The 21957-nt window shown below is 44.0% G+C and overlaps 1 protein-coding gene across 1 annotated transcript; it reads left to right on the forward strand.

Moving 5' to 3' along the window:
• Nucleotides 1–471: 471 nt before the first annotated feature.
• Nucleotides 472–21916, forward strand: PSAP (prosaposin). Its single transcript, XM_085230196.1, has 14 exons — nt 472–630; nt 7692–7825; nt 9019–9093; nt 9777–9902; nt 10153–10347; nt 11243–11386; nt 11927–11983; nt 14150–14263; nt 14953–15048; nt 15251–15437; nt 15588–15739; nt 17923–18003; nt 18550–18657; nt 19626–21916. Exons 1-14 carry the CDS (start codon nt 588–590, stop codon nt 19659–19661), a joined length of 1548 nt encoding a protein of 515 aa, XP_085086322.1. The 5' UTR covers nt 472–587; the 3' UTR covers nt 19662–21916.
• The last annotated feature ends 41 nt before the right edge of the window (nt 21917–21957 follow it).

Genomic DNA, 21957 nt, shown 5'->3' on the forward strand with positions numbered 1-21957 from the left:
AGGAGGTTTAGGTTAGACATAAGGAAAAACTTTTTCTCTCAGAGAGTGATCAGGCACTGGAATGGCTGCCCAGGGAGGTGGTGGAGTTACCATCCCTAGCAATGTTCAAGAGGCGTCTGGATGAGGAGCTATGAGATATGGTTTAGTAGCTTGTGGTAGCAATGGTGATGGGAGGACGGTTGGACTAGATGATCATGTAGGTCTTTTCCAATCTTGTGATTCTATGGTTCTATGATCAAGTCAACACAGGTTCTGCTGGTCGTGACTTAATGTTATTTGGTCCATGTGTTGAGCGGAGAGGGAGGAGGAGGCTTACGGGCCCTTTGAGAACAGTGAGTCCCCCTCACCTCCCTCCCAGCCCTGGGTACGGATAACCCCGAACTCCCACGCGGCCCGGCGCCATTTCGCGCCCTGTCAGGCGGCGCTGCGCACAGAGCATGCGTGGCGGCGGAGGCCGGGGCAGGGGGGCGAGGCACAGGAGCGGTGCCCGGGGGGAGGGGCGTGCCGCGCATGCGCACCGAGTGCAGACGCAGCCTTGATATAGGGGCGGGGGGCGCGAGCGCCGCATTGCAGGCGGGCGCAGGACCATGGCGCGGCTACTCCTGACCCTTCTTGGTCTCCTGGCGGCCGGTAAGCGGCCCGGCCTCCACCTCAGCCTCGAGCCGAACCCCTTCCTCGGCGTGTGAGCATGCTGACACCGCCCGACGCCCTTCCTTGCGCTGGCTCGGGCGGTTGCAAGCCGCGCCATGCCGGGGGGCAGGGGGACGCGGCCCCGGGTAGCGGTGCGGTGCGGGCACGGAGGGGGTCCCGGGGGAGCGGCCTTCGGCGGGGGCTTATTCGTCGCTTCAGGCGTAGGTCAGCGTTAATCCTCCTTGAGATAGCCCTCTATGGTCTCCTGCGAGAAAGGGAAGGGCCCGCTGCCGAGCCTGTTGCGGGGCTGAAAATGGAGCGGGCTGTCCAGCGCTGGGCTGGGGGTCAGTGCTGTTTTCGGTGTCTGGCTGAAGGCAGGCAGCGATTCACTGTGTGAGCGGAGGGATGTGATCCGTGGTGCTGCAGGGAATCCACGGAGTGAAGGTCTGCTACGGCACTGCCCCGATTCGCTCGGTTTGTTTGTTTTTGGCAGGTTTTCCTTTAAGGTAGGTTTAAACACGCTGCCTGTTTGCTTCTGAGTTTAGCCTGTCGCATTTGACGAGCTCATTAAAAGCTATAGCAGTACCGTGCTGACAGGCTGCAGTAAACCGTGCCGAAGAGAGATTGCACAACTGTGTGCTGCTGTTATACCTAACAGTATCCGAGTATTGCCCTTCCTTGTGTGTATGATGTTGTGGAAAACCTCCAGTTTCTTAGGCAAGAAAGCCAATATTGCTGTCTCACTCTGCTTGTTTATCTTCTGGATGATATAACCCGGTTGGCTCTGTGCTCGGTTACCTGCCATCCGGTCCCATTTTAGTGGTGCTGTTCTTGAATCGCCACAATTGTTTTTTCCCATGCTTTAAAAGTGAAAAGCCTTGAAAGTGTTCAGCCAAGGTTGCTGTTAGCGTATTTAGGGAAATTGTAATGAGAAACCAGTTTAGCAATGAGGGTTAACCTGGCCTGCTTGTTAAAGGCATATGAATGCAGCTAGGCATAGCAGAGGACTCGTTAGGCCTGTTTTTTGTAGGAAGTCGCTGTTTTAACAGAAATAAACACCCATCTCTTTTCACTGAAGTGCTGCTATGATTGCTAATTGACTCACCTACAAGAGCACTGTAACGATTTTTTCTGACATCTTGGCTGTGACAACATAGAAGACCAATTTTATGCAACAAGTTAGGTAATTAGCCATATAAAAATCTCCCTACCCTTGCTGGATCCTAATGGAGTTACTTGGCAGGCTTACAGCATGGCTGGTAGGCCATCAGGGTTTTTGGTTGACCTACTTACAACTGCTCCTGTGCATCTTCCCTGGGGAGACTCTCAGGAATTACAGCTAGGTGTAAGGGTTGGTGTTCTCCTACACTCTTTGGTTATTGTTATCAGAGGGAGATCAGTTTCTCTTGAGCTTAAAAGGATTTATTTATTTTTTTTATATATATATATATATATATAAAATATTATATGTTTTATATATATAAAACCTGGTACAATCTAAATTGGGAGTAGGAAGTTAAAAGTTTGAGCAGGCAATTGAAGCAGCACTTTGCTCTGTGCTGTAGATGAAATCAGCCAAATGATGAATGTACCTTGTTGTAAAACAAATGTTTTGTGGGCTGATTGGTGGGGAATGCTGTGGGTGTGAGGTATCAGATGGCTGTCATGTAACCAGGCTGTGCTGCTGTAATCATGTGACTTCTATGTGAACCTGGCCTTGGACAATTAGTCCAGGCAGAAATAGAAATAGGCACTCTTGGTTGCCTCTGGAGGAGCTGAAAAAGCTGTTCTGCATATTCACCGCTACTCCAAGTGAAATAAATGCGTACTTCTGCAGAAATTTGTCTTCTGGTGACCTCAATTTGTGCTATAAGTCCTGCAGAAACGCAGCGGTTCTGGGAGTCTCTAAAAGCTGAGATGTCGTAGGGAGTAGAAAATAAGGCAGCTTGTCAGCAAAACTGAAAGCATTTCTGTCAGGTGATGGTGATGTCACCTGGGGCTGTGGGAGGTTGGGCTCTGCAGTTTTTGTCTGCAGTGAATCTGCTGCTAAGGCTGCAAGCTGAAAGGGATACTTCTCTGGTCCTTAAGTGTGTGCATGTGTTTTTGTGGGAATGTTTGTGTATTGGTCACAGAGCAGTGTTTAGTTTCAGATAGCAGTACTGTTACTGAAGAGGCTTACACTTGTTTTCTCTGTTTTCTAGACTTTGTACTCCTGTAAAAGGTTGTATATATAGAAAGATTTTCTTACAGATACCCTTCTGTTTTCTGAAGTCTTGGGGACGTTTCTGGGCTTCACCTGCCCTATGCCAGGACCGTAGGGTAACCTGTGGCCAAGAACTTTGGCTTCTCTGCTAGGTGTGGTACTAGCTGTAGTTAGGAGGTGGTGTGACTGTGCTTACCTACTGAAAGGGAAGTCCTCAATACAGAATTTCTGCAGAAACTTGCATGAAATCCTCTTTTTCCCAACCTAGAGAACCCCAGAGCAAAACAGAAGGAGGGGAGATAAAGTAGGTATGTTCAAAACTTCAGATGTTTTTGTATGGTAAAAAAAAAAAAAAAATTCTGCTGCAGGGAAAACTGCTTCCCATAATCTCATGGGAATATCCTGGTGTCCTGTCTGGGACAGCTTTCCCCTGATGACTGCCAGATGCTCTTGAACATCCAAGTATCTTTCCTAGCTTCTGTCTTAGGAAAATTTCAGGCAGAAGTTGCATGTTTACTCTGCAACATGTTATCTCCTACAGCTTTAAAGGAACACTGACAATTTATTGGAGTGGTAGAGCTAATTGTACTGTCTTGGCTGATGGTGTTCTCTGCTATCTTTAACTTTGTTGTGATTGCCTGTATGGACAGAAACTGCTCCTCCGATCATGTTTGCTTTTTTGGTGCTAGAAGCAAGGGAGTGCCTGAGCTACAGTAGTGTTTTACAGCTACCAAAGTGGGAGGGCACTCCCTACCCTGAGGAAAAGCCCAATCCTGCCTTGAACTCAAGACTTGTTTCTGGTGGATTGCTGGAGTTCCTAGTGTTTCAGATTTGATACTGGTTCAGTAGATGCTGCCCTGGAAGACTGTGATACTAAGGGACATCTGGAGAACTGATAACACCTAGCCATGTTTCATGTTCAACTTGCAAATTTGTCCACACTGTCTCAAGTACTGTGGTCGCTTGACTGCCTCATTAATCCAGAAGCACAGCACGCCTTTGTCATGAGTTATAAGTGTGGGATGTGGTTACAACTTGTGAAACGTTCCTTAAACTCACTGATTGTCCGGAGAGCTGTGGAGCACCTAACCCTTCCAAAGACTCCTGTTGGGGTCACTCCTTGACTTGTTGACACTTTGTAAGATTTGACTAAGAGAGGTTGATCCCACTTGACTTGAACTCGAACGCACTTTGTTCTTGCAGTTCCCAAAAGAAATGGAGTAAACATAGTTACCAACCATGCACACACAGTGGAGGAGATGGGTACGTTCCCTTGGTCTTTAGGCATTTCTGGATGATGGAAGTCTCTTTTATTTAAACATTGCCAAGTGGGACAGTCTGGCACATCTCCATGTTAACGTACGAGGAGCAAATCAGATTGGCAGCAAGATGTAAGAGTTGGTAGAACCCCCAAGTTATTTTCCACATATGACTTTGAGACATTAAGGTAAATGATGACTCAACTCTTTTCTTACCAGTTGCAGGTTAGTTTGTCCATAGAAATGCTGCTTATGCTGTGCTTCTCCTAGTGGTCTGGTTTAGAGGCAGCTTGAATCTTCAAGCTGAGTTCCTGATAGTTTCCTAGTTTATCCCATGACTCTCTAGGAACTCTAGCCTGGTCCATAGAGAATGTCTGTGCACAGAAGCTTATGTAAGGTGTTAACTTGTAAGAGCAGTCACGAAAGTCTCATTAGTAGATTCAGTGCAGCTTTGGAGGAGATTGCTTAGGACCTTTTTCTGTGCATCTCGGAGTAATTCAGGCTGGTTCTCAGTGAAAGAAATATAAGACGTACTTGAAGGAAGGGAAGGTTATTGTCAGTATGTAATTATCTCACCATTTTTCCAGTAGCTGCCCTTGCAGAATGGTAATGCAGTCATCATAAGCTTCCTTCTGGATTCCCGTTTGCTTAAGAGGAGTGAAGAACTCAACTATACTTCAGTGTATTCTGTAAGCTTTTCAAAAGGAAAGGTACTGATGTCTGAGAAGGTTGTTGCCTGTACTTGACTCACCTCTGCTAGTTTGTCCCGTCTCAGATACTAGCACTGAGGAGAGCTGTGATAGTTGGCACATGCTGATTTGAAAAAGTGTCTGAAGCAAGTAGGGCAGTACCTTTGTGGGAGCAGGGTACAAGTTTCCCTGTACCTTCCCAGTCCTTAAACTGGCTTTTGTGTGAGCTCCTTGGCAGGCCCCACGTGAGGTACAGTAACTGCTGCTTTTTGGACTGTGTTAGTGATATTCTAGCAGTTAGGTTACTGAACTGAGCCTTCAGGAAGGGATTGCTGCTGCTTTTCAGCTTTTGGAGAGTCTTGGTACGTTGTTGGGCTTCAGGCTGTGTTTCTGAGGCAACGCCGCTTCTGGGAGACAGCTTCTGTTGTTTGTCAGGAATGAGCATCAGAGACATCAGCATGCATATGAAGCTCTCATCTTTGGGATGGAGAAGCTGCAACGATCCTAGGGTTCCTGCAGACCCTCAGCTTGGCTGGAGGCCTGAAAGCTCAAGTCTTTTGCAAGTGAAAGCCCTTTAATTTGGCATGGGGGCTGCATTTTCACCTCTCCCTTCTCCTTCGCCTTCAATTTTCTCCTGTTGCTTAATTTAGTTGCGCAGTGGCCCTTTGCCTTCTAAAATGGAAGAAGCCAGTTGAAAAAGGGATGAACCAGTGGAGGGGATGACTTCTGAAACACCCTGGCCTTCACAGATAAGCTTGTGTGATGCTCTAAAAACAGTGGCATGCAACAACTTCATGGAAGTGGGGGGCAGGGTTGGATGGGCATGGCAGCTAATCTACAGAGAAAGGAGACATCTATTTAAAAATGGATGACCTCAAATAGATGAAGAACAATGTGTAAAATAAAGGGATGCCAGAGATAACTAAGAAGGTAATCCCATTGAGTTTATCCAGCAAGCATTAGGAGTTGTGTGAGGTAACTGACTGTCCTTTGTTTTCTCCTGGGTTGCTGCAGGCATCACGTGTCAGTGCAGAGGCTGTTGGGGGGGAAAAGGTAAGGGGACTGCTCTGTTGGGAGCCAGCACACAGTCCTAACAAGCAGGCTGGGAAATTTGCTTTGGTTGTAAAATAAGTGAATATATGAGGGTAAAAAAATGCTGGCTCAGAGATATGGGAATGTTAAAAGACTTCCGTCTGTTTTCTGAATCTGGAAAAGCCATGTAGGTCTGCTGGCATACTGTCTTGCTGCAGGAGGGAAGGCTTTAAGTAGCACTGGTGGTATTTCTTCTGTTCTGGAGCTGGTATGGGATCCTGGAGTGTGATAGGCACGTTAAAATAGAAAGCCAAACGAAAATTGGTTAAGAGCTGGATTGAACCAGAGTGAGTTGCTGTGGGATTGCTGGGTTTGGGCTTTAAATAGGCTATTAGATTGAGAGTTTGAGAAACTGCTTTTTATAACTCTCGTAGTTTGGTATTTCAGTTTAGTTTTGTAGCTTTGTAGTACGTTTCAAACAGGGGAAAGGGGGTAATTTTCTTTTGATGTACAGAACAAAAGGCATAGGTTAATTCTTTACAAGTAAATAGTTAAAAGTCCTTAGTTCCGCTGTTTAAGGTCTTGCTTGATTTTAGCCAGGCTTTACTCTTCCTTGCAGAGCTTTTTCCCACTGTTCACTAACCTGTATCTGAAAGGGATGAATTGCTTTCCTTGGCCTTGCTAGTTGTCCTCCAGCCACGAGCTGACAGCTATTTGACTTTCCAGTATGACTTTGAAACTAAATTCTTGCTGGGGCTTCCAGATGGATAATGTATGGATAGCGTGCTGTGTCTTACAACAGGCTCTCTGTGAGCATTTTGCTGACCATCCACTTCTACAAGTTTAGAAGTCTTATGAGCAGTCCTAGGGTACAGTTTTGCTGAAAAATGATGTGCAGTCTTGGCCTTTTCCTGGGGCAGAGCGTGGCAAACTTCTTGTTCTTGTGTAGGAGTTTTAAGTATGCCAGGCACATTTTTCTTAAAATAAATGGGTCACTCCTCTGTGAAATCCAGTGTAAACAGGCTTTAGAGAGGAACAGCTGAAAAGGCTGTGGACTGTCACCCATAAAGCACTCTGTATTTGGCTCTACTTGATGCGTGCTGGCTGTGTACCTAGCAGATGTGTTGGTAACTCAGCTGTGAAGCTGATTCTCTAATTGCTCGGAATCGAGATGTGAGAAACAGAAACGTGATTATTTGCTTGTCATAACCTCAGTAGAAGCTTTGTAGCTTAATTTGTGCTTCTTAGCGGTCAGTGTAATTTTACAGCATTTTGTGATGTGTAAACAGCACTGGCGTAGAAATAATGGCTTCTGAATAGCACCTATCCAGCTGATAGGTTTGAACAGGCTTCTAACAGCCCTACAAAAGATGACAGCAGTGCCCTTTAGGGCAAGCATGGCTGGTATCATAGGAGTGTGCCTGCTGTGGGATTTCAGGAGCTGTTTCTTCATTGGTTACTGCAACCTGGAAGATTGAACTGACCTACAGGCAAGATAGATTGAGAAAACTGGGTGAAGCTGAGTGTCTGCTCCAGTGGCATTTGCAAACAGCATAGTCAACAAATAAAACACTTAAAATTAGCTAGGAAGTGAACTTGATCTTGCCTTATTACTAATAGTGCAGGTTTCTTACGTGTCTTTAGGGGAGCTGCCTGACGATCGGCTGCTTTTTGGAGTTGGCTGTGCTGTTGATGTTTGGGACTCATCCTGACATCTCAGAATAGAAATTACTGGATTGAAATCTGCTTAAAAGTATTAGTAAACTGAAGTGGCGTAATGGAAAAGTCATAATTACACATTGCAGCATTGAACTGTTTACTCTGAAGTGGAAATCATTCAAATGTGCAACTATGAAAGCACAATTCTCTCTTTGGCAGCTGTGGCCAGCCCTGTTTTGTGGCAGAAGGACTGTGTGAAGGGTCCAGAAGTCTGGTGTCAGAGTCTTCGGACAGCGTCGCAGTGTGGAGCTGTGAAACACTGCCAGCAGAATGTCTGGAGCAAGCCTACTGTAGTAAGTATCAACTGCTGAGGTGTCTTCCCAGGGTAATTTGGGTAGCTGGTTTCCATATGCTGAAGATTTTCAAGTCTGATTGCGGTTAAGCGCTACATCAGTCTGCACTGTGGTTGCTGTGAGTAATTTGGGTGCCAGATAAGGGTTGCTTTCCATTTTGTGGCCTTGTGCAACTTGTCTGCTGACTTCTCATGTGACCTGTTGTACAGTGCAGTTTGTGGAACAGAGCTAGTGGGTTTCAGACTTGATCCTCTCCATTAAGGCAGTTCATAATTCATAGGGCCCTTTTTATTCTGAGCCACATCAAACTGGTAGCTTTTAAAAAATAACAGCTGTGTGATTGCTTAGGTCTTTCTCACACTATGATATTCCACAAAAGATACAGCTTGTACTAAATTAGGAAAGCCCTGACAGTAAATAAGTGTACAATTATTACATTTGGTATGGCTCTTAAAGTTGTGTTAACTGTGAGTGCTGCTTTAATGGATATAGCTGTAGCTTGTGGTGTCACTGCACAGCTTTCTAAGACGAAGGCTGTTTGCACACAGGTACGTCCAACTCACTTTGCCTACATCTGTGCCTAAAAGTGTCTCAGCTTGTAGAAAAGTAGGGAAAGGAGGAATGTTAGAATGGTTAAGTGTGATTAAAATGAGTGAAGCTGCCTGAAGTTCCTGTGCTTCTAGTATGTGTGAACTTAAGTAATTTCTTGTGCTTTTGGAAGAACTTGTGTTTTGTTCTATCTTTAGACTGCAAGTTTATATTCTCTACTCTGTTCCAGGTTTACTTGACACAAAATAAATGATTAATGTGGAATCTGATTAAAAATTATTATTTTTGTCCCTGATCTTTGGGAATGTAGACTCTTCAAATAGAAAGGTAAAACAGGTTCAGGAGATGACATCTCAGGTCAAAATAGTTTACCTTTTAAGTGTGCTGGAAGTAGGTGAGATAATAGTGATGACATACCTGCTTCTTCAGAACATGTTGATTTACTGGTATAAACTGGTGTTGGACATGCTCAGAATGACCTTGCTCTGTTTTGAAGCGTCTCTGCCTCCACCTTAGTTTCAGCCAATACTACTTCTTTAATTTAAAATACGGATGTGGTGCTCATTCTTTGCATTCATATTTGCAAACTGCATTTACAAGCACTTAATTCTGTCTCCAATTAACTCTTACTCTTCTCTCCCTAGAACAGCATCCCCTGTGATTTGTGCAAGGAACTTGTAACAGTGGTTGGCAAGGTTTTGAAGGACAATGGCACGGAGGTAAGCTGAGCTCTTCTCCTTGCTCCGAGACACTTGTTCATTTCTTTGTCATAACAAAGTCTCAAGGTGAAGGGATATAAGAATATTCTGCAAGAATTTTCCCAATTTGAACAGCAAGTGTTGAAAGGGGATGGATTACACAAAATATGGCTTTTAAATGCACCTTTTCTGGTTTTAGATTAGCAAATCCTAGAGCCTTCCCTAACGCATCCCTGGTTGTCTATAGGTAGAATTATTCTTGTGTTAGTGGGCAATTAATCTTGAAGGGTGTGATAGTGTAGAAGTGGATGATGAAAGCAAGTAAAGTGGGCTTTATTTTGGCTATGTGATTGCTTCCCTTTAGCTTTCATGAACTCAGAGTACTTAGTGAGGAAAAGATCACTGTCATGCTAGCTCATAATTTCACTTCCTATTTAGTGTAAATGGCTTGTGGTAGTAAGAGCATGTTGTGTGGGCCTTGTAGGATGTATTTCATGTTTTCTCTTTGGTGGGGTTTCGTTGAAGGTCCAAGACTGGGCAAAAAGCTGTAATGTAAAATCTTATTCTAATTTGGCTTGCCGGCTACCTAGACCTACCCAAGTCCAAGGGCTGTCTTTAGGCCTCATAAAATACATTTTTGGGAATGGCAAGAGCTTTTGATATGTAGGTTTAGGTAATCTATGGCTTGTCTTATCTTTTATTAGGATGAGATTCGCTCTTACTTGGAAAAGACATGTGAGTTTCTTCCTGACCAAGGCCTGGCCTCTGAGTGCAAAGAAATTGTGGACTCCTACCTACCAGTTATCATGGACATGATCAAAGAAGAATTTGTAAGTAAACAACAATCTGTAACTGTTAGAATTGAAAACTGCTGCTGTTCGTGTTTGAGTTTTCCAGACAGGGTGGTGCATATGGTCCTTTGGTTCTGTATGGGTTACTTGTGTTGCACTTCTTTACATTTGAAGACAACTTTCTTACTGGGAACTGTTTTCCTGCTTCAGCAGAACAGCTGTCTACTCTGAACATCATGTAACAGTGCAGTCAGTCCAGTGCTTTATGTATATATCTTATCTCCTCCAGGATAAACCTGAAGTTGTGTGTAGTGCCCTCTCACTGTGCCAGTCCCTTCAGAAGCATCTTGCAGCAATGAAACTTCAGAAACAGCTTCAGTCCAATAAGATACCAGAGCTGGACTTCTCTGAACTGACATCTCCATTCATGGCTAACGTGCCTCTCCTCCTTTACCCTCAAGACAAACCCCAGCAGAAGTCTAAGGTAAGGGTTCAGTGCTACTACACGGTGAAGGAAAAGTGTCAGTTTGTGTAAGAATTCATTGGTGATTCTCGGTAAGGGATTTTCATGCTGGGCAAAAATTAAATAGATGTTCTTCACCTGAGTGAAGTCTCCTACTGAATTTTGTGCTTCTGCATATACCTGTATACCAGCTATCTTTTCTTCCCTGTGGATTTAAAGCTAAGTAAGTTAATAGCTGCAGCCTCTATGGACCATCTGTATTAGCTTGGATTAACAACGACTGCAGTCTATGCAATTAAGTCTTGTGCTGGGCTTTTCCCATCCAGGACTATAATAGTCAAACAGGTCTTACTTGAAATTGTTTCTTCCAAGAAAGTGTTCAAAGGAGGAAGAGAGATTCCCCCATGTTCTGATATGTCTCCTGGCTGTGCCTTTCAGAGAAAGCCTCTGAATCTGGAGGTGACAGACTGGATCAGAAGAGAATGAATAGCTGACAGAGGGTTGTAGATGAGATTATGAACTTGGGAGTAGAGGTTGAGTCTGATAATGAACTTAGATAGGGAACTAAACAGCTGGGTGGATGTAGAACCTGCTCTTGTGGGTGGAGCAGGGAGATGTATGCCAAATTTAGAAACCTTCCCTGTCATCTGGTAACAAAACCAAGAGATTTTGGTGATTGGATATCTCAACTGTTATATCGAGTTTCAGAGCTGTGTGTACCTAATCTCCATCTAGTGGCTGGTGCACTTACCAACAGGAATGTCTTTTCATGTGAGGTTGGGCTTTTAAGTATTCCATATGGTATTAATTAAGGTTTACATATAGCTTAAAATAACTATTAAAGTTTAGTACCACACTTGAGAAGATTCAGTGACTATGTGAAGATGTGTCAACTCCTTTTTCACTCTTGGTCCAGGGAACTGAGGATGTATGCCAGGACTGCATTCGGCTGGTTACCGATGTTCAGGAAGCTGTGAGGACAAATGCAACTTTTGTAAAGTCCTTAGTTGCTCATGCCAAGGAGGAATGTGACCGCCTCGGACCTGGAATGTCTGATATGGTAAGTTATCCTTCTGTTTAAAAAAATTGTTTCTGAATAAAACATAAAATACTTGATCGGTGCCTTAGACCCCTCGGTGTATTCTCTAATACAACCAAGGAGCATGTGTGACATTTGGTGCGTGTTATGCTGTGTAACAGTGACTCAGCATTGAAATCATCAGCTTTTTGGTCAATTAAGTAGCGGTGGGGGAGGTGAATGGGAGTGGAGGGAACAGAAAAAGGCTCAAGATGACTGAGAGGCTTTAAAGATGTGTTTCATAAAAATCATCTGGAAGAGTAATGGGGTCAGAGAAGTACAGAGGGGTGCTTTTTCCCTGGGAGGAATGGAAGGACTCATTAGATAAGCAGGTATGTGGGCAATGATTGTGTAACCTGAAATGCCATCTTATGCTTGGGACAAGCTGTGAAAGATAACAGTGTAGGTATTAAGTAGAGCAGGTAAATTAATACTTCAGAAGTATTAGAAAATTCTAGGTTAGCCCTGCAGCTTAAGTGTCCTGAGAATAACAGCAAGGCTTTCTTTTCTCACTTCCTGCAGTGCAAGAGCTATATCTCTGAATATTCTGACTTGGCCATCCAGATGATGATGCACATGGTAAGATCAATAAAATGTGATATTTGATCTCAGTTCATTTTTCTGCTTTGTGTAGCAGCTTAGTTGGAAACGGGAAATGCTTTTTGTAGTAGAAGTGGGTAGAGTCTGCTCTATGAGCGTTGGTAGTAACACTTGGAATTTGGCATTTAATTGGATAATAACTTCACTCCCAGTTTGCTTCAGCCCTTTCCTCTTCTCCCGCAACTGCTTCAGTAGTGTGAAAGGCACGCCAGAGATACAGAGGAAGATGCTTTATGTACATTATGCATGACTATCTCAGTCCTGTACTTATACCACTTTTCCCCTCAAATACCGTATACAAATAATAGTTGGTCTCTGTTGCAGTTAGCGTTGCAAAATCGATTCAAGTAAGTGCTGGAGATAAGTGTATTTTGGGGGGTGTGCGCTGTCACCCTCCATTTTCTTTGTGGAAAGAGTATGCAGTTTAAATGCTTGACAATTTTTTTCTTAACTGTTATCTTTAATTTCTCCTATCTTCTTCTGTCTCCCATTTCCTTTGTCAACAGAAAGATCAGGTAGGTGAACAACTTGCCTGTGGTGATAGCCTGCTTGTAGTTCACTTGCTACTCTTAAAGGGCTGGTAGTTCACTCCTTGCTCTATTAGCTGTGTATGTGGTGTGAGTGCACTCAGTTTTGACAGATACAAGGGATGCTTATGTGATGACAGCAGGGAGAGACTTTAGTCTTCCTCCAGTGGACCGGTCTGTCTTCCAGCTCTGGATACCAGTCTGTGGCACCAAGATATCAACTTGGTTATGCTTTGGTGGAGCAGATGATGTGCTCGCTTTCATTTGAGATAGAAGTGTGAAAAGCGAGCCAGCAGCTCCTGTTAGTTTCTGGTGTAATGTTTGGGCTCAAAAGGGCTTGAGTTTGGCTATCTTTGGGTCACCTTTGTGTTCTCTTTGTGACCTATCATATTGGATGCTCCGAATACACAAATCAAAGGGAAAGGTGCAGGAGGCCTTTAGACTTCTGCTTTCTAGTGCTGTTTGGGCTTTCAATTTAACTTCTCCTGGGAGACCTTGTGTCTGTCATCTCTTTGAGAGAGAACACTGTGCGTGTGGATGTTGTTTTAACATTAATGTTAAGGAAATGCTTATAACGACGCATGAATCAAAGGGTTTGACTTAAAGGTACTGCCTGGAGTAGCCTGAAGCATCACTGTAAGTCTGAGATATGCTTTTGCCTGTGCATGAGGTTATGGCGTGATGTTGCGTAAGCCCCTGCTGTAATAAACTCGATGACATGGCTAATTGGGTGGGGTATGGCCTTCTAATTATCTGTAGGACTAAAGGTAACTTTTTAAAAATCTTAAACAGACTTATGGGGAGGGGAAGCTCAAGTTTTGCATAATTCTCTGAAAAGCTTTTCTCACCTTGTGTAGGTACAGTACGACCTCCTTAGAGCAGTATATTTGCCTCGTGTTTGGGATCTGTTTCTGTATTCAGTAATGAGATGCTAGAAGGCCTTTTTAATGGCTTTGTTTTGTGCTCTCATGGCTGTGAGAAGAACAATTTGAATGCAAGAATTGCATATACTTTAAAAAAAAGAAAAAGGGGGGGGGGGTTAGGTTAGGCTTAGTTTTTAACATGGTTAACTTTTGTTCCTTATAGGCTGCGTTCAATAATGCAGGAGTTTCTGTTTTCAAAGTGTAATGTCACTGGATGCTTTAAGGAAGGTAGTTTGTGAAAGAGGAGGAATCCTTTCTTCTGAGAGTTTCTTCCAGTTCTTGGGTGAACTTGTCAGGAAAATGAACCTCTTCTGTAATAACTTAGGGATTTCAGGGGAGCAGCTTATGGATGCAGATCTAAGGGGGTGGTGGTGGTGACCTGTTTTGGTGTTGGTACATCTTAAGTCAACTCCTTTGAAGGGCTTGCATATAGAATATTAGCTCTTGGTAAATGGGTTTTGAAGTGGGTGTGGCCTAACCTCTTCTTTTAAGGGAGCTGCTAAATTTGATTTGGTAGCTGTCCTGCCTATAACCATATCAAATGCTTTGGCAATACTTAAGTAGTCCTGAAACCTCTAGTTGTGTTGGAGCCTTTTAATAAAGGTGTGTCTTGTGTTCTCTTGGCACTCCCACAGGCTCCATAAAAAGGGGTGCATCTTCTAGACTTTTAAAAGTTACTACTCCTCTCTTTCCAGCAACCAAAGGACATTTGTGCCATGGTTGGATTCTGTCCTTCTGTGAAATCTGTTCCCCTTCAGACTCTGGTACCGGCTCAAGTGGTTCATGAAGTGAAAATGGAAACTGTGGAGGTAAGATTTTGAGACTTTGTACTCAGTAGCTTTGCTGCCCTTTTTGCTTTACTGTAATGAACTAGATGAAACAAAAAAGTAAATGCTTGTATACACTATATAATCCAAGTGTCTTGATACAAAATCCTCGGCTGTTGTTTTTGAGGCTGATCTGTAAAGTAGAAGGGAACTGATGCATTTATTATCTTTGCACAGCCTTTAAGTTAAGCAGTGAGGTGACTTTTTCCGGAAGTCTCTTTTGCATACAGTTAACTTCTGATAAACAGTCTCCAAACAATTTCCCTCAAGTCCCTCTGTTGTTTTTTTTTTAAACCCAAACAGGAGAGTGCTCTCAATTCTAATAAATTTTGTTCTGTTAATGTGTTTTAAGAAATACTTTGTGTTTCCCTTGATTCCAGTCACCATGGCAGTGCTTATTTTTGTCTGTTAGATTTAACTCTCTGCCCTATGCAACTTGAGAACTGTGGTCTTAAATAATCATACAAAATAACTTTTCATACAAAAAAGCATTTTATGAAGACTTTGAGGTTTTGGGGCTGTGCGAGCTAGCTCAAACTGGCTAGCTGGTAAAGGGCTTAGTATGCCAGTCCTGAACATGAGTGCTGTTGGACTGATCCTTTATGAATTGTTCTCTGTCAAATGTGGTCAGGTGTTGATTTATTGTTTTGTATGAATGCTTATATTCTCAGAAAGCCGCAGTTCAAGAGAAGACTTTTTCTGTGTGTGAAATCTGTGAGACGATGGTGAAAGAAGTGACTGGCCTGTTGGAGAGCAACAAGACAGAGGTGTGTAAGTGATGAAAATGGTACCCCTGCCAAGGCTTTGGCTAAAATGGGCCTGTATTGTTATTGATTTAGAGGGGGAAAGAAAGCTCAGCTTCATGAGAGCAAGAGTTTTTTCCTCCTTTGCTAGGGCAGAGGAAGCAAGTATGTTTGAACAGATTCAGATTTGTCTGTTATTTGCTACTCATGTTTCCTTATCCTCCAGGAGGAAATTGTGCATCAAATGGAAGTCGTCTGCTACCTGCTTCCAGCAAGTGTCAAAGATCAGTGTAAGGACTTCATAGAGGTCTATGGCCAGGCTTTGATTGATATGCTCCTGGAAGCAACAAATCCTGAGGCTGTGTGTGTTATGCTGAAATGCTGCGCATCCAACAAGCTTCCGCAGCAGCCAGGTTGGTAATGAGGACTTAGTATTGTTGCAGTATGAGCTAGTTAACCTGTGATTATATCCTCTGTGGATTCGTGCTATCATCCTTTGCCTAGTGCTGCCTCCTCTCTTCTATTCGGGGGAACTACCTAAGTGGTTTTCTTTTCTTTCTCAGTTGTGGTGAAACCCGCGGGTGGCTTCTGTGATATCTGCAAGATGGTAGTAGCTTATGCAGACAAAGAACTCGAGAAGAATGCCACAACAACTGAGATTGAGGCTTTACTGGAAAAAGTCTGTCACTTCCTGCCAGAGTCTGTCAGTGATCAGGTAAAGCATCTGTGTAGAGACAGGCTAAAAAGCAATTCTATGCACAGTCCAAGGCTGAAGATGAACTGTCCACACATGCAGCTAGAACTGGCTTGGTTCAGCCACCCAATCCTTCTTAGGATTTTTCCTTCTCTACTTAGCACAAAGGCAGAGCAACCTCTCACGTTGTCTCGCTCCAATTTATAGGAGGGAGATGAGGTTCTTTTAATATCTGTATACCCGGCATGAGATTAAGAAACAACGGTTCTAATGTTGGTCCAACCAGTTTATTATAAATCCTAATCAGGGAGTAGGGACCAGAATCCAGCAGCGGTCCTGTTGCACGACGTTTCAATGGTCCGAGGCAAAAGCAGCAGGAGGGGAGAGCAACAGCGTGGCCGGCCTTGGGCAGCAAGCAGGTAGGAGGAGGAAGTTGCAGAGCCTATCTGGGAGGAAGCAGCAGGACTCAGGTAGCAGGCCCAGGAGAGTCTGTCAGCATGCAGGAATTCTGTGGTGAGGGATCTGATGGCAGACACCTTTGTTCTTCTTCAGCGTGCTGGTAGAGCGCAGAGCAAGTCCAGGAGGGAGAGAGGCAGTTTGTGAGGCTTCTCATGGCAGAAACCTCTTCTTTTTCATAAGGAATCTGTTGCCAGAAAACCTAAACCTCATGGTTATAGGTCCCCTCTTTTATCCTTCTTCTGCCAGTGTGGCATTCCTGGGCGCTTGGGTAAGAGTCGTGTGCAGCACCTCCTGAGATGGCCATTTTCCTTGAGATAAGTCCACACAAAAGACCACGGCCATGATACTACAGCTTATATCTCTGTTGTTGCCCCTGGCCTTGTCCATCTGTGTCCCTCAGACAAGGGATTTCTCAACCCTTGCCCAGGACTTGCTTGGACTTGTTCATCTGTGATGTAAATGATGTAAAAGAATAATCTCTTAAATGTGTGCAGTAGAGAAAGAGAGAGGGAAAGAAAACTCTGGGGGGTGCGTGTGTTTGGGGGGAGGTGAAGGGCAGCAAGCCTGATCTGGGCAGTCCTGGCTGTGTGACAGCCTGCCTCTTCTGGTCAGTGCAAGGCAAAGATGAACAGAAGAATGAAGCAGAGAACATGGAAAGGCTGGAGAGTAGTACTTCGGGGTGTTTCTTGTAAGAATATGATCAGTGTGACTTGTGTCAGAGTTGGAGGCATCTCCTTCTGCAGGGACTGGAACAAGTTGGGGATGTGGGGAGACTAGATTTTCACATTCCACATCCTTAGGGGGGTTGGCAGTTTGCTGAATAGATTGAAACCTTCAAGGTCTTGGCTGGCTGGTTTGCTGTACTAATTTGTAGTTAATAAAGGTCTGCCTGGAAATCCTCTGAGAACAGTGGGTGGAGGCAGCTGAAGGGTTTTTTCCCTTTCCTATCTCAACAAGGATCCTGTTAGGGGAATTAACAAAGTAACTGAACGTAAGCTGGCATAATTCCAGCGAGATAGTAAAAGGCAATGCCTGTTAAGCTGTTACTGTCAAGGTTTACCTGGAAATCTTACTAGGTGGCTGCTGAGTGTCAACTGCTTATAAGTTTAGCAGGCATATTACGTGCAGGGTTAAAGTAGCCATGAAACAGCTGTTCCTGCTAACTGCTGTGAGGCTGTTTAATAGCTGTGGTTGGCTTATTAATTGGTGCCGTTAGTCTCTGCTGAGAGTGCCGGTGTGTCTGTGCTTCAGAGTTGACCTCTCCACTAGAGGGCTGACTGCTAGTGATGGGAAGCGCTTCTGCTGTTGCCAAAGTGGATGGTTACTGCTTGGGTTAAAGATGCTTAAGAGCCTTCATTAGTGCATTGCTGTCATCCTGTTCAGGATGTTTGTCTTCAGCTTGAGCGTGCTTTCCCCCTGAGACATCGGTAAATTCCACTATCAGAGACTGAGCATTGCAAATCAAAGTGTGTGCTGCTTTTTTGACCTTTTTCTCATCACAGCCTTTTCTGTACTCAGTTGTATCTACAGACAGATATGAACTTACCAAAATTATTTTGTTGTGGGGTGAATGCCGTGCTACATTTTCTGATCCGCAGAGCGTGAGTCTCTGGTTTATTGGTTTGGAGTGTGTTATTGGAGTGCTTGAAGAAATAGATTATGGGTTGGCTTGATAAAGCCCCTATATTACTGTGATCTTTTTAAGGCCTTGAAGGAAAAATCTCTCAACCTGTGCTTTGTTACAGTGTGTTCAGTTTGTGGAACAGTATGAACCTGTGGTTGTGCAACTCTTGGCAGAGATGATGGATCCCACTTTTGTTTGCACTGTGAGTATCGTGTTTACTTCTATTCAGATGGGCTCTGATACAGTCCTGCCTACTCTTCTCTATGCTTTTCAGTGTCTAGCAAGCAGAAACTCTGTTAGAATAAAAATTAGCGTACTGAATACTTGGAGCAAATTCACTTGTGCAAGGCCTTGGGCTTAATGAATGGACAGCTGTTTGACTGCCAGCCTTGTGCAAGAAAAGAACTGCCAGTGGTTATCCACTGTTCAGGTTCAGTAACAAGCATGGCGCGTCCTGAATGTGATGAGAGGAAGTTAAATGACGTTTGCTGAGAACAATCCTTTTCTAGAAGCTGTTTCATAATACTTAATATGAAAAAGTTGTAGCAACTTAATTTTTCCTGGTGTTGCATTGTTGCTGCAACCACAACTGCAGTTGTCAGCTGAGGACAGTGCTGTGTTTGCTCCTGAAGCTGCCTCAGCATTGCCCTTGGCCACCTGCACTTCGTTAGGTAGAAGCTCAGACATAAGGCTGGAGTCTAAGTGTTTCAGTGCTAATTCATACCGACTGCTGCTGTTCTTTCCACAGAAACTAGGAGTCTGTGGAGCAGCTAAAAAGCCTCTCCTAGGGGATGATGCTTGTGTTTGGGGTCCAGGTTACTGGTGTAAGAACATGGAGACTGCTGCTCAGTGCAACGTACGTAAAACCTTGAATTTCCAATCGTCTTTGATAACCTCCTTAAAAACTAATTTGCCAGCTTCTCTAGCACACTAAGTGGATGAATTCCTAGGTGGGTACTATCTAGAGGTGGTTGAGTTTCATTAGATGTTCTTCCATAGCCCTTAGCTTTCTCAAAGCACACTGTTCTTCCCTTATTCCCTCCTATTTATTACTCTGCAAGCATTTTAGAATCATAAAATGACAGAATGGCCTGGGTTGAAAAGGACTACAATGATGATCTAGTTTCAACCCCCCGGCCACGTGCAGGGTTGCCAACCATCAGACCAAGCTACCAGAGCCACATCCAACCTGGCCTTGAATGTCTCCAGGGATGGGACATCCACAACCTCCTTGGACAACATGTTCCAGTGTGTCACCGCCCTCTGTGTGAAAAACTTCCTCCTAACTTAAATCTCTCCTGTCTCAGTTTAAAACCATTCTCCCTTGTCCTATCACTACGCACCTTCACAAACAGACATACCTCCTCCTGTTTATAGGCTCTCTTAAAATATTGGAAGGCCACAATGAGGTGTCCCTGGAGCCTTTTCTACTTCAAGCTAAACAAGCCCACACAATCCCTCAATCTTTCTTCATAGGAGAATGAATAGGAATCCGTAGTAAGCTGCAGTATGAGCTTTGTATTTAGTTTGTGTTCCAGGAGCCGTAAAACTGTGTCACAACCTGTGATCAGGCTCTAAAAGTTGGCTTTCAGTATTGATGTGGGTTGATGCTTTCTCTGCCAGGCCTTAAGGACTGAGGATCATCGTTTCCTGAAACTTCTGAGTGGGGGGCAAACATACTGTTTATTGTAAGCCACTTATTTTAAGAAACGTGTTTTGTTCCAAAATCTTAGTTCAGAGAAAGGTGTTAATTGTGTAAAGAAGTACCCGCTTGTTCTCTAACAGGCTTTTTTCCACTCACATATACTATTTCTTTCCCTGCAGGCTGTTGATCACTGCAGACGTCATGTGTGGAACTAGAAGTATTTTCCAGTACTGAAAGTTTGCCATGGCTCGTAAAAACGTGGACTGAGGCTGGAGAGCTGTATCTCAAACATCCCTCCTCTCTGCCTCATTAACAATTTGACCTTCAAGTTCCTTTATTGTAACTCTTCTGTAGCAGTGCTGCTGTTGAAGGATCAGATCTTCATTGTTGACTTAACAAAGATATTTCTGGCTGTACAGTTTAACTCATTATGCTCCTGAAAATAGTCAGTGTGTTGTAGATTTTAATTGGTAGGCTGAAGTTTTTTTAGGTGCTGGGAAGAATGATGAAAGATGAAATGAACCTCTTATCTTCTAATTTAAAAAAGAACAAGATAGTGACTAAACTTTTAAATATCTTTCTGTAGCCAGCTTTGGGAAGATGACATACGTTGCGTTTAACATCTGTCTGGAATAGTAGTTTTCTGCTTAGTGTAGGGGAACCCTAAGGGATAACGTTGAATCCTGGAATTCCTTCAGCTGGAGTTTTCAAAGCTTTACAGAAGGGGACTCGGTGTGCCCAGCGAACTTTCCAAGCAACCAGTATATAAAAAGGATACGTTTGCACTCGAGTGGTCACATTCAAGACTTGTAGTGTTGTCATAGCTAAGGAAACCCCTCAATATTAGTTCATGTCCTTTTTATTTCCTTGGACGACTCAGCTTCGACATGGGTGTTCTCTTGTTAAGCCCTGAGCAGTTCAGTCTTTTCAAGCATGCTGACACACTTAAGGAATGCCTCTCTCCCCTTTTCTTTTCCCCCCTACTTGCTCAGTCATTCTGCTTCATCTTACAGCTTGCTACATGCAGCCAGCCTGGTGCTAAGGAGGTAGAGCAGTCTGACTCGATATGAGATGGAGGTGAAGAAGTCAGCAGGGGCTCTGTGTATATGAAAACCTTTACAGTGTAGCGGGCAGGATGTGTGGGAAATGGTTTTATTCCTTGTTTTTGGTTTTCTCTCGTGGGATACTCCAGTAATCTTAAAGCTTCAGAGGTACTGTTAGGCTTGCAGGTAGTTCCCGTTGCTGCCACCCATTCTCAGTGACATTCATCCTTCTGAATAGTTTGAAGTATAACTTTTTCTATCCCCAGAGTTCCCGTTTCTATTGGGAAATGCACTTGAGTTGCAAGTGGAGATAGCAGAGTGAGAATGCTGTTGCAGGTATTTTACAGCTTTGCTGGCATGCCTGGCAGCCTTTCGCAGTGGCACAGAAAGAAAACATCACACTGAAATTATCTGAACTTTTGAACAAAGCGCTTTTAAGGCAAACTGCTACCCTGAAAACAAGACAGGCCCTTGAGGTAGGGGCTTTCAGGATGAGAATCATGCTTATGTTCAAGACAGACCTTTTACTGGCTTTATGTGCTAAAGTGTGAACAAGATAACTCCTCAGAAGGCACCAGAATAGCTCTGGAGAGTCCTCTGGGAAGGAGAAGCTGGGCTGTGTGGAGCTTTGAAAACTCCAGTCCTGTTCAGAAAGTGCTGGCAACTGCTCCTCTTTGTGCAGCGCCTCGGGCGAGACGGGAGCTCTGCTAACAGGGCTTCAGGAGCAAGCAAACTCATTTTCATGGAGTTGAATTGAAAACCACTCAGCTGCATCTTTTTCTTACTACTTGTACATACTGAATGTCTGGGCGGTCTTGACAGATACTGAGACAGATTTCTTTCCTGTTTGTGTACAGAACTCTGAAGCACTCCCTGCTTTAAAAAAAAGTCCTCTAAAGATGTACAGTATCAGCAGCTTTCTGTCTTGGCAGGCTTGTGCAGTGCTTCCAGTGGTGTATCCCAGCAGGGGTAAGTGTCCCAGGTAGATGATGGGCTCTCCTCAGCATGGCTGCCCCTGGAGAGGTACAGGTTGTCACACTGCAGCACGCAGTATGGGATTGATCTTTTAAAACTGGATGATGTTCTTCAACATGATTTTTTTTTTTTTTTTTTTTTTTTTTTTTAGGGGGGTGGATTGATACTTGCTCTTATGAGCTGGCAAGGTTGTAATTCCTGTGGGTTTTTTAGTAGTGGAGGACTCATGCTTGGCAGCCTGTAGGGCAGGGTGAGCTGGGCGAAGTCCGGTGCTCCTGCTGGGAATCTCTTCAATTTTCTCACTTCCTGTGGAATGTGGCACCTCACCTGCTTGAGTTACGTGTGTGGGGGGGACATGCAGTTGCTTTCTAAAGAAAATTGTCTTGATTTTTTTTTTTTTTTTTGCACAAAAGCTTCTTTAATGAACAATAAAAACCTCTGTAAACTGGTAACTCCGTTGTTCCCTTGGTGTGTGCTAATTCCTGAAGGATCT

This window comes from Meleagris gallopavo, chromosome 8 (genome assembly GCF_905368555.1).
Source record: "Meleagris gallopavo chromosome 8, MGAL_WU_HG_1.1, whole genome shotgun sequence".
NCBI classification, from domain to species: Eukaryota; Metazoa; Chordata; class Aves; order Galliformes; family Phasianidae; genus Meleagris; species Meleagris gallopavo.

What these genes read in the sequence shown, in the direction of transcription:
- PSAP (XM_085230196.1), top strand. Translation starts at nt 588, where the DNA reads ATGGCGCGGCTACTCCTGACCCTTCTTGGTCTCCTGGCGGCCG. An exon ending in TGAAGGACAATGGCACGGAG is followed by an intron (nt 9,094 to 9,776) that starts GTAAGCTGAGCT and finishes ATCTTTTATTAG; the next exon opens with GATGAGATTCGCTCTTACTT. An exon ending in ATCCCACTTTTGTTTGCACT is followed by an intron (nt 18,004 to 18,549) that starts GTGAGTATCGTG and finishes TTCTTTCCACAG; the next exon opens with AAACTAGGAGTCTGTGGAGC.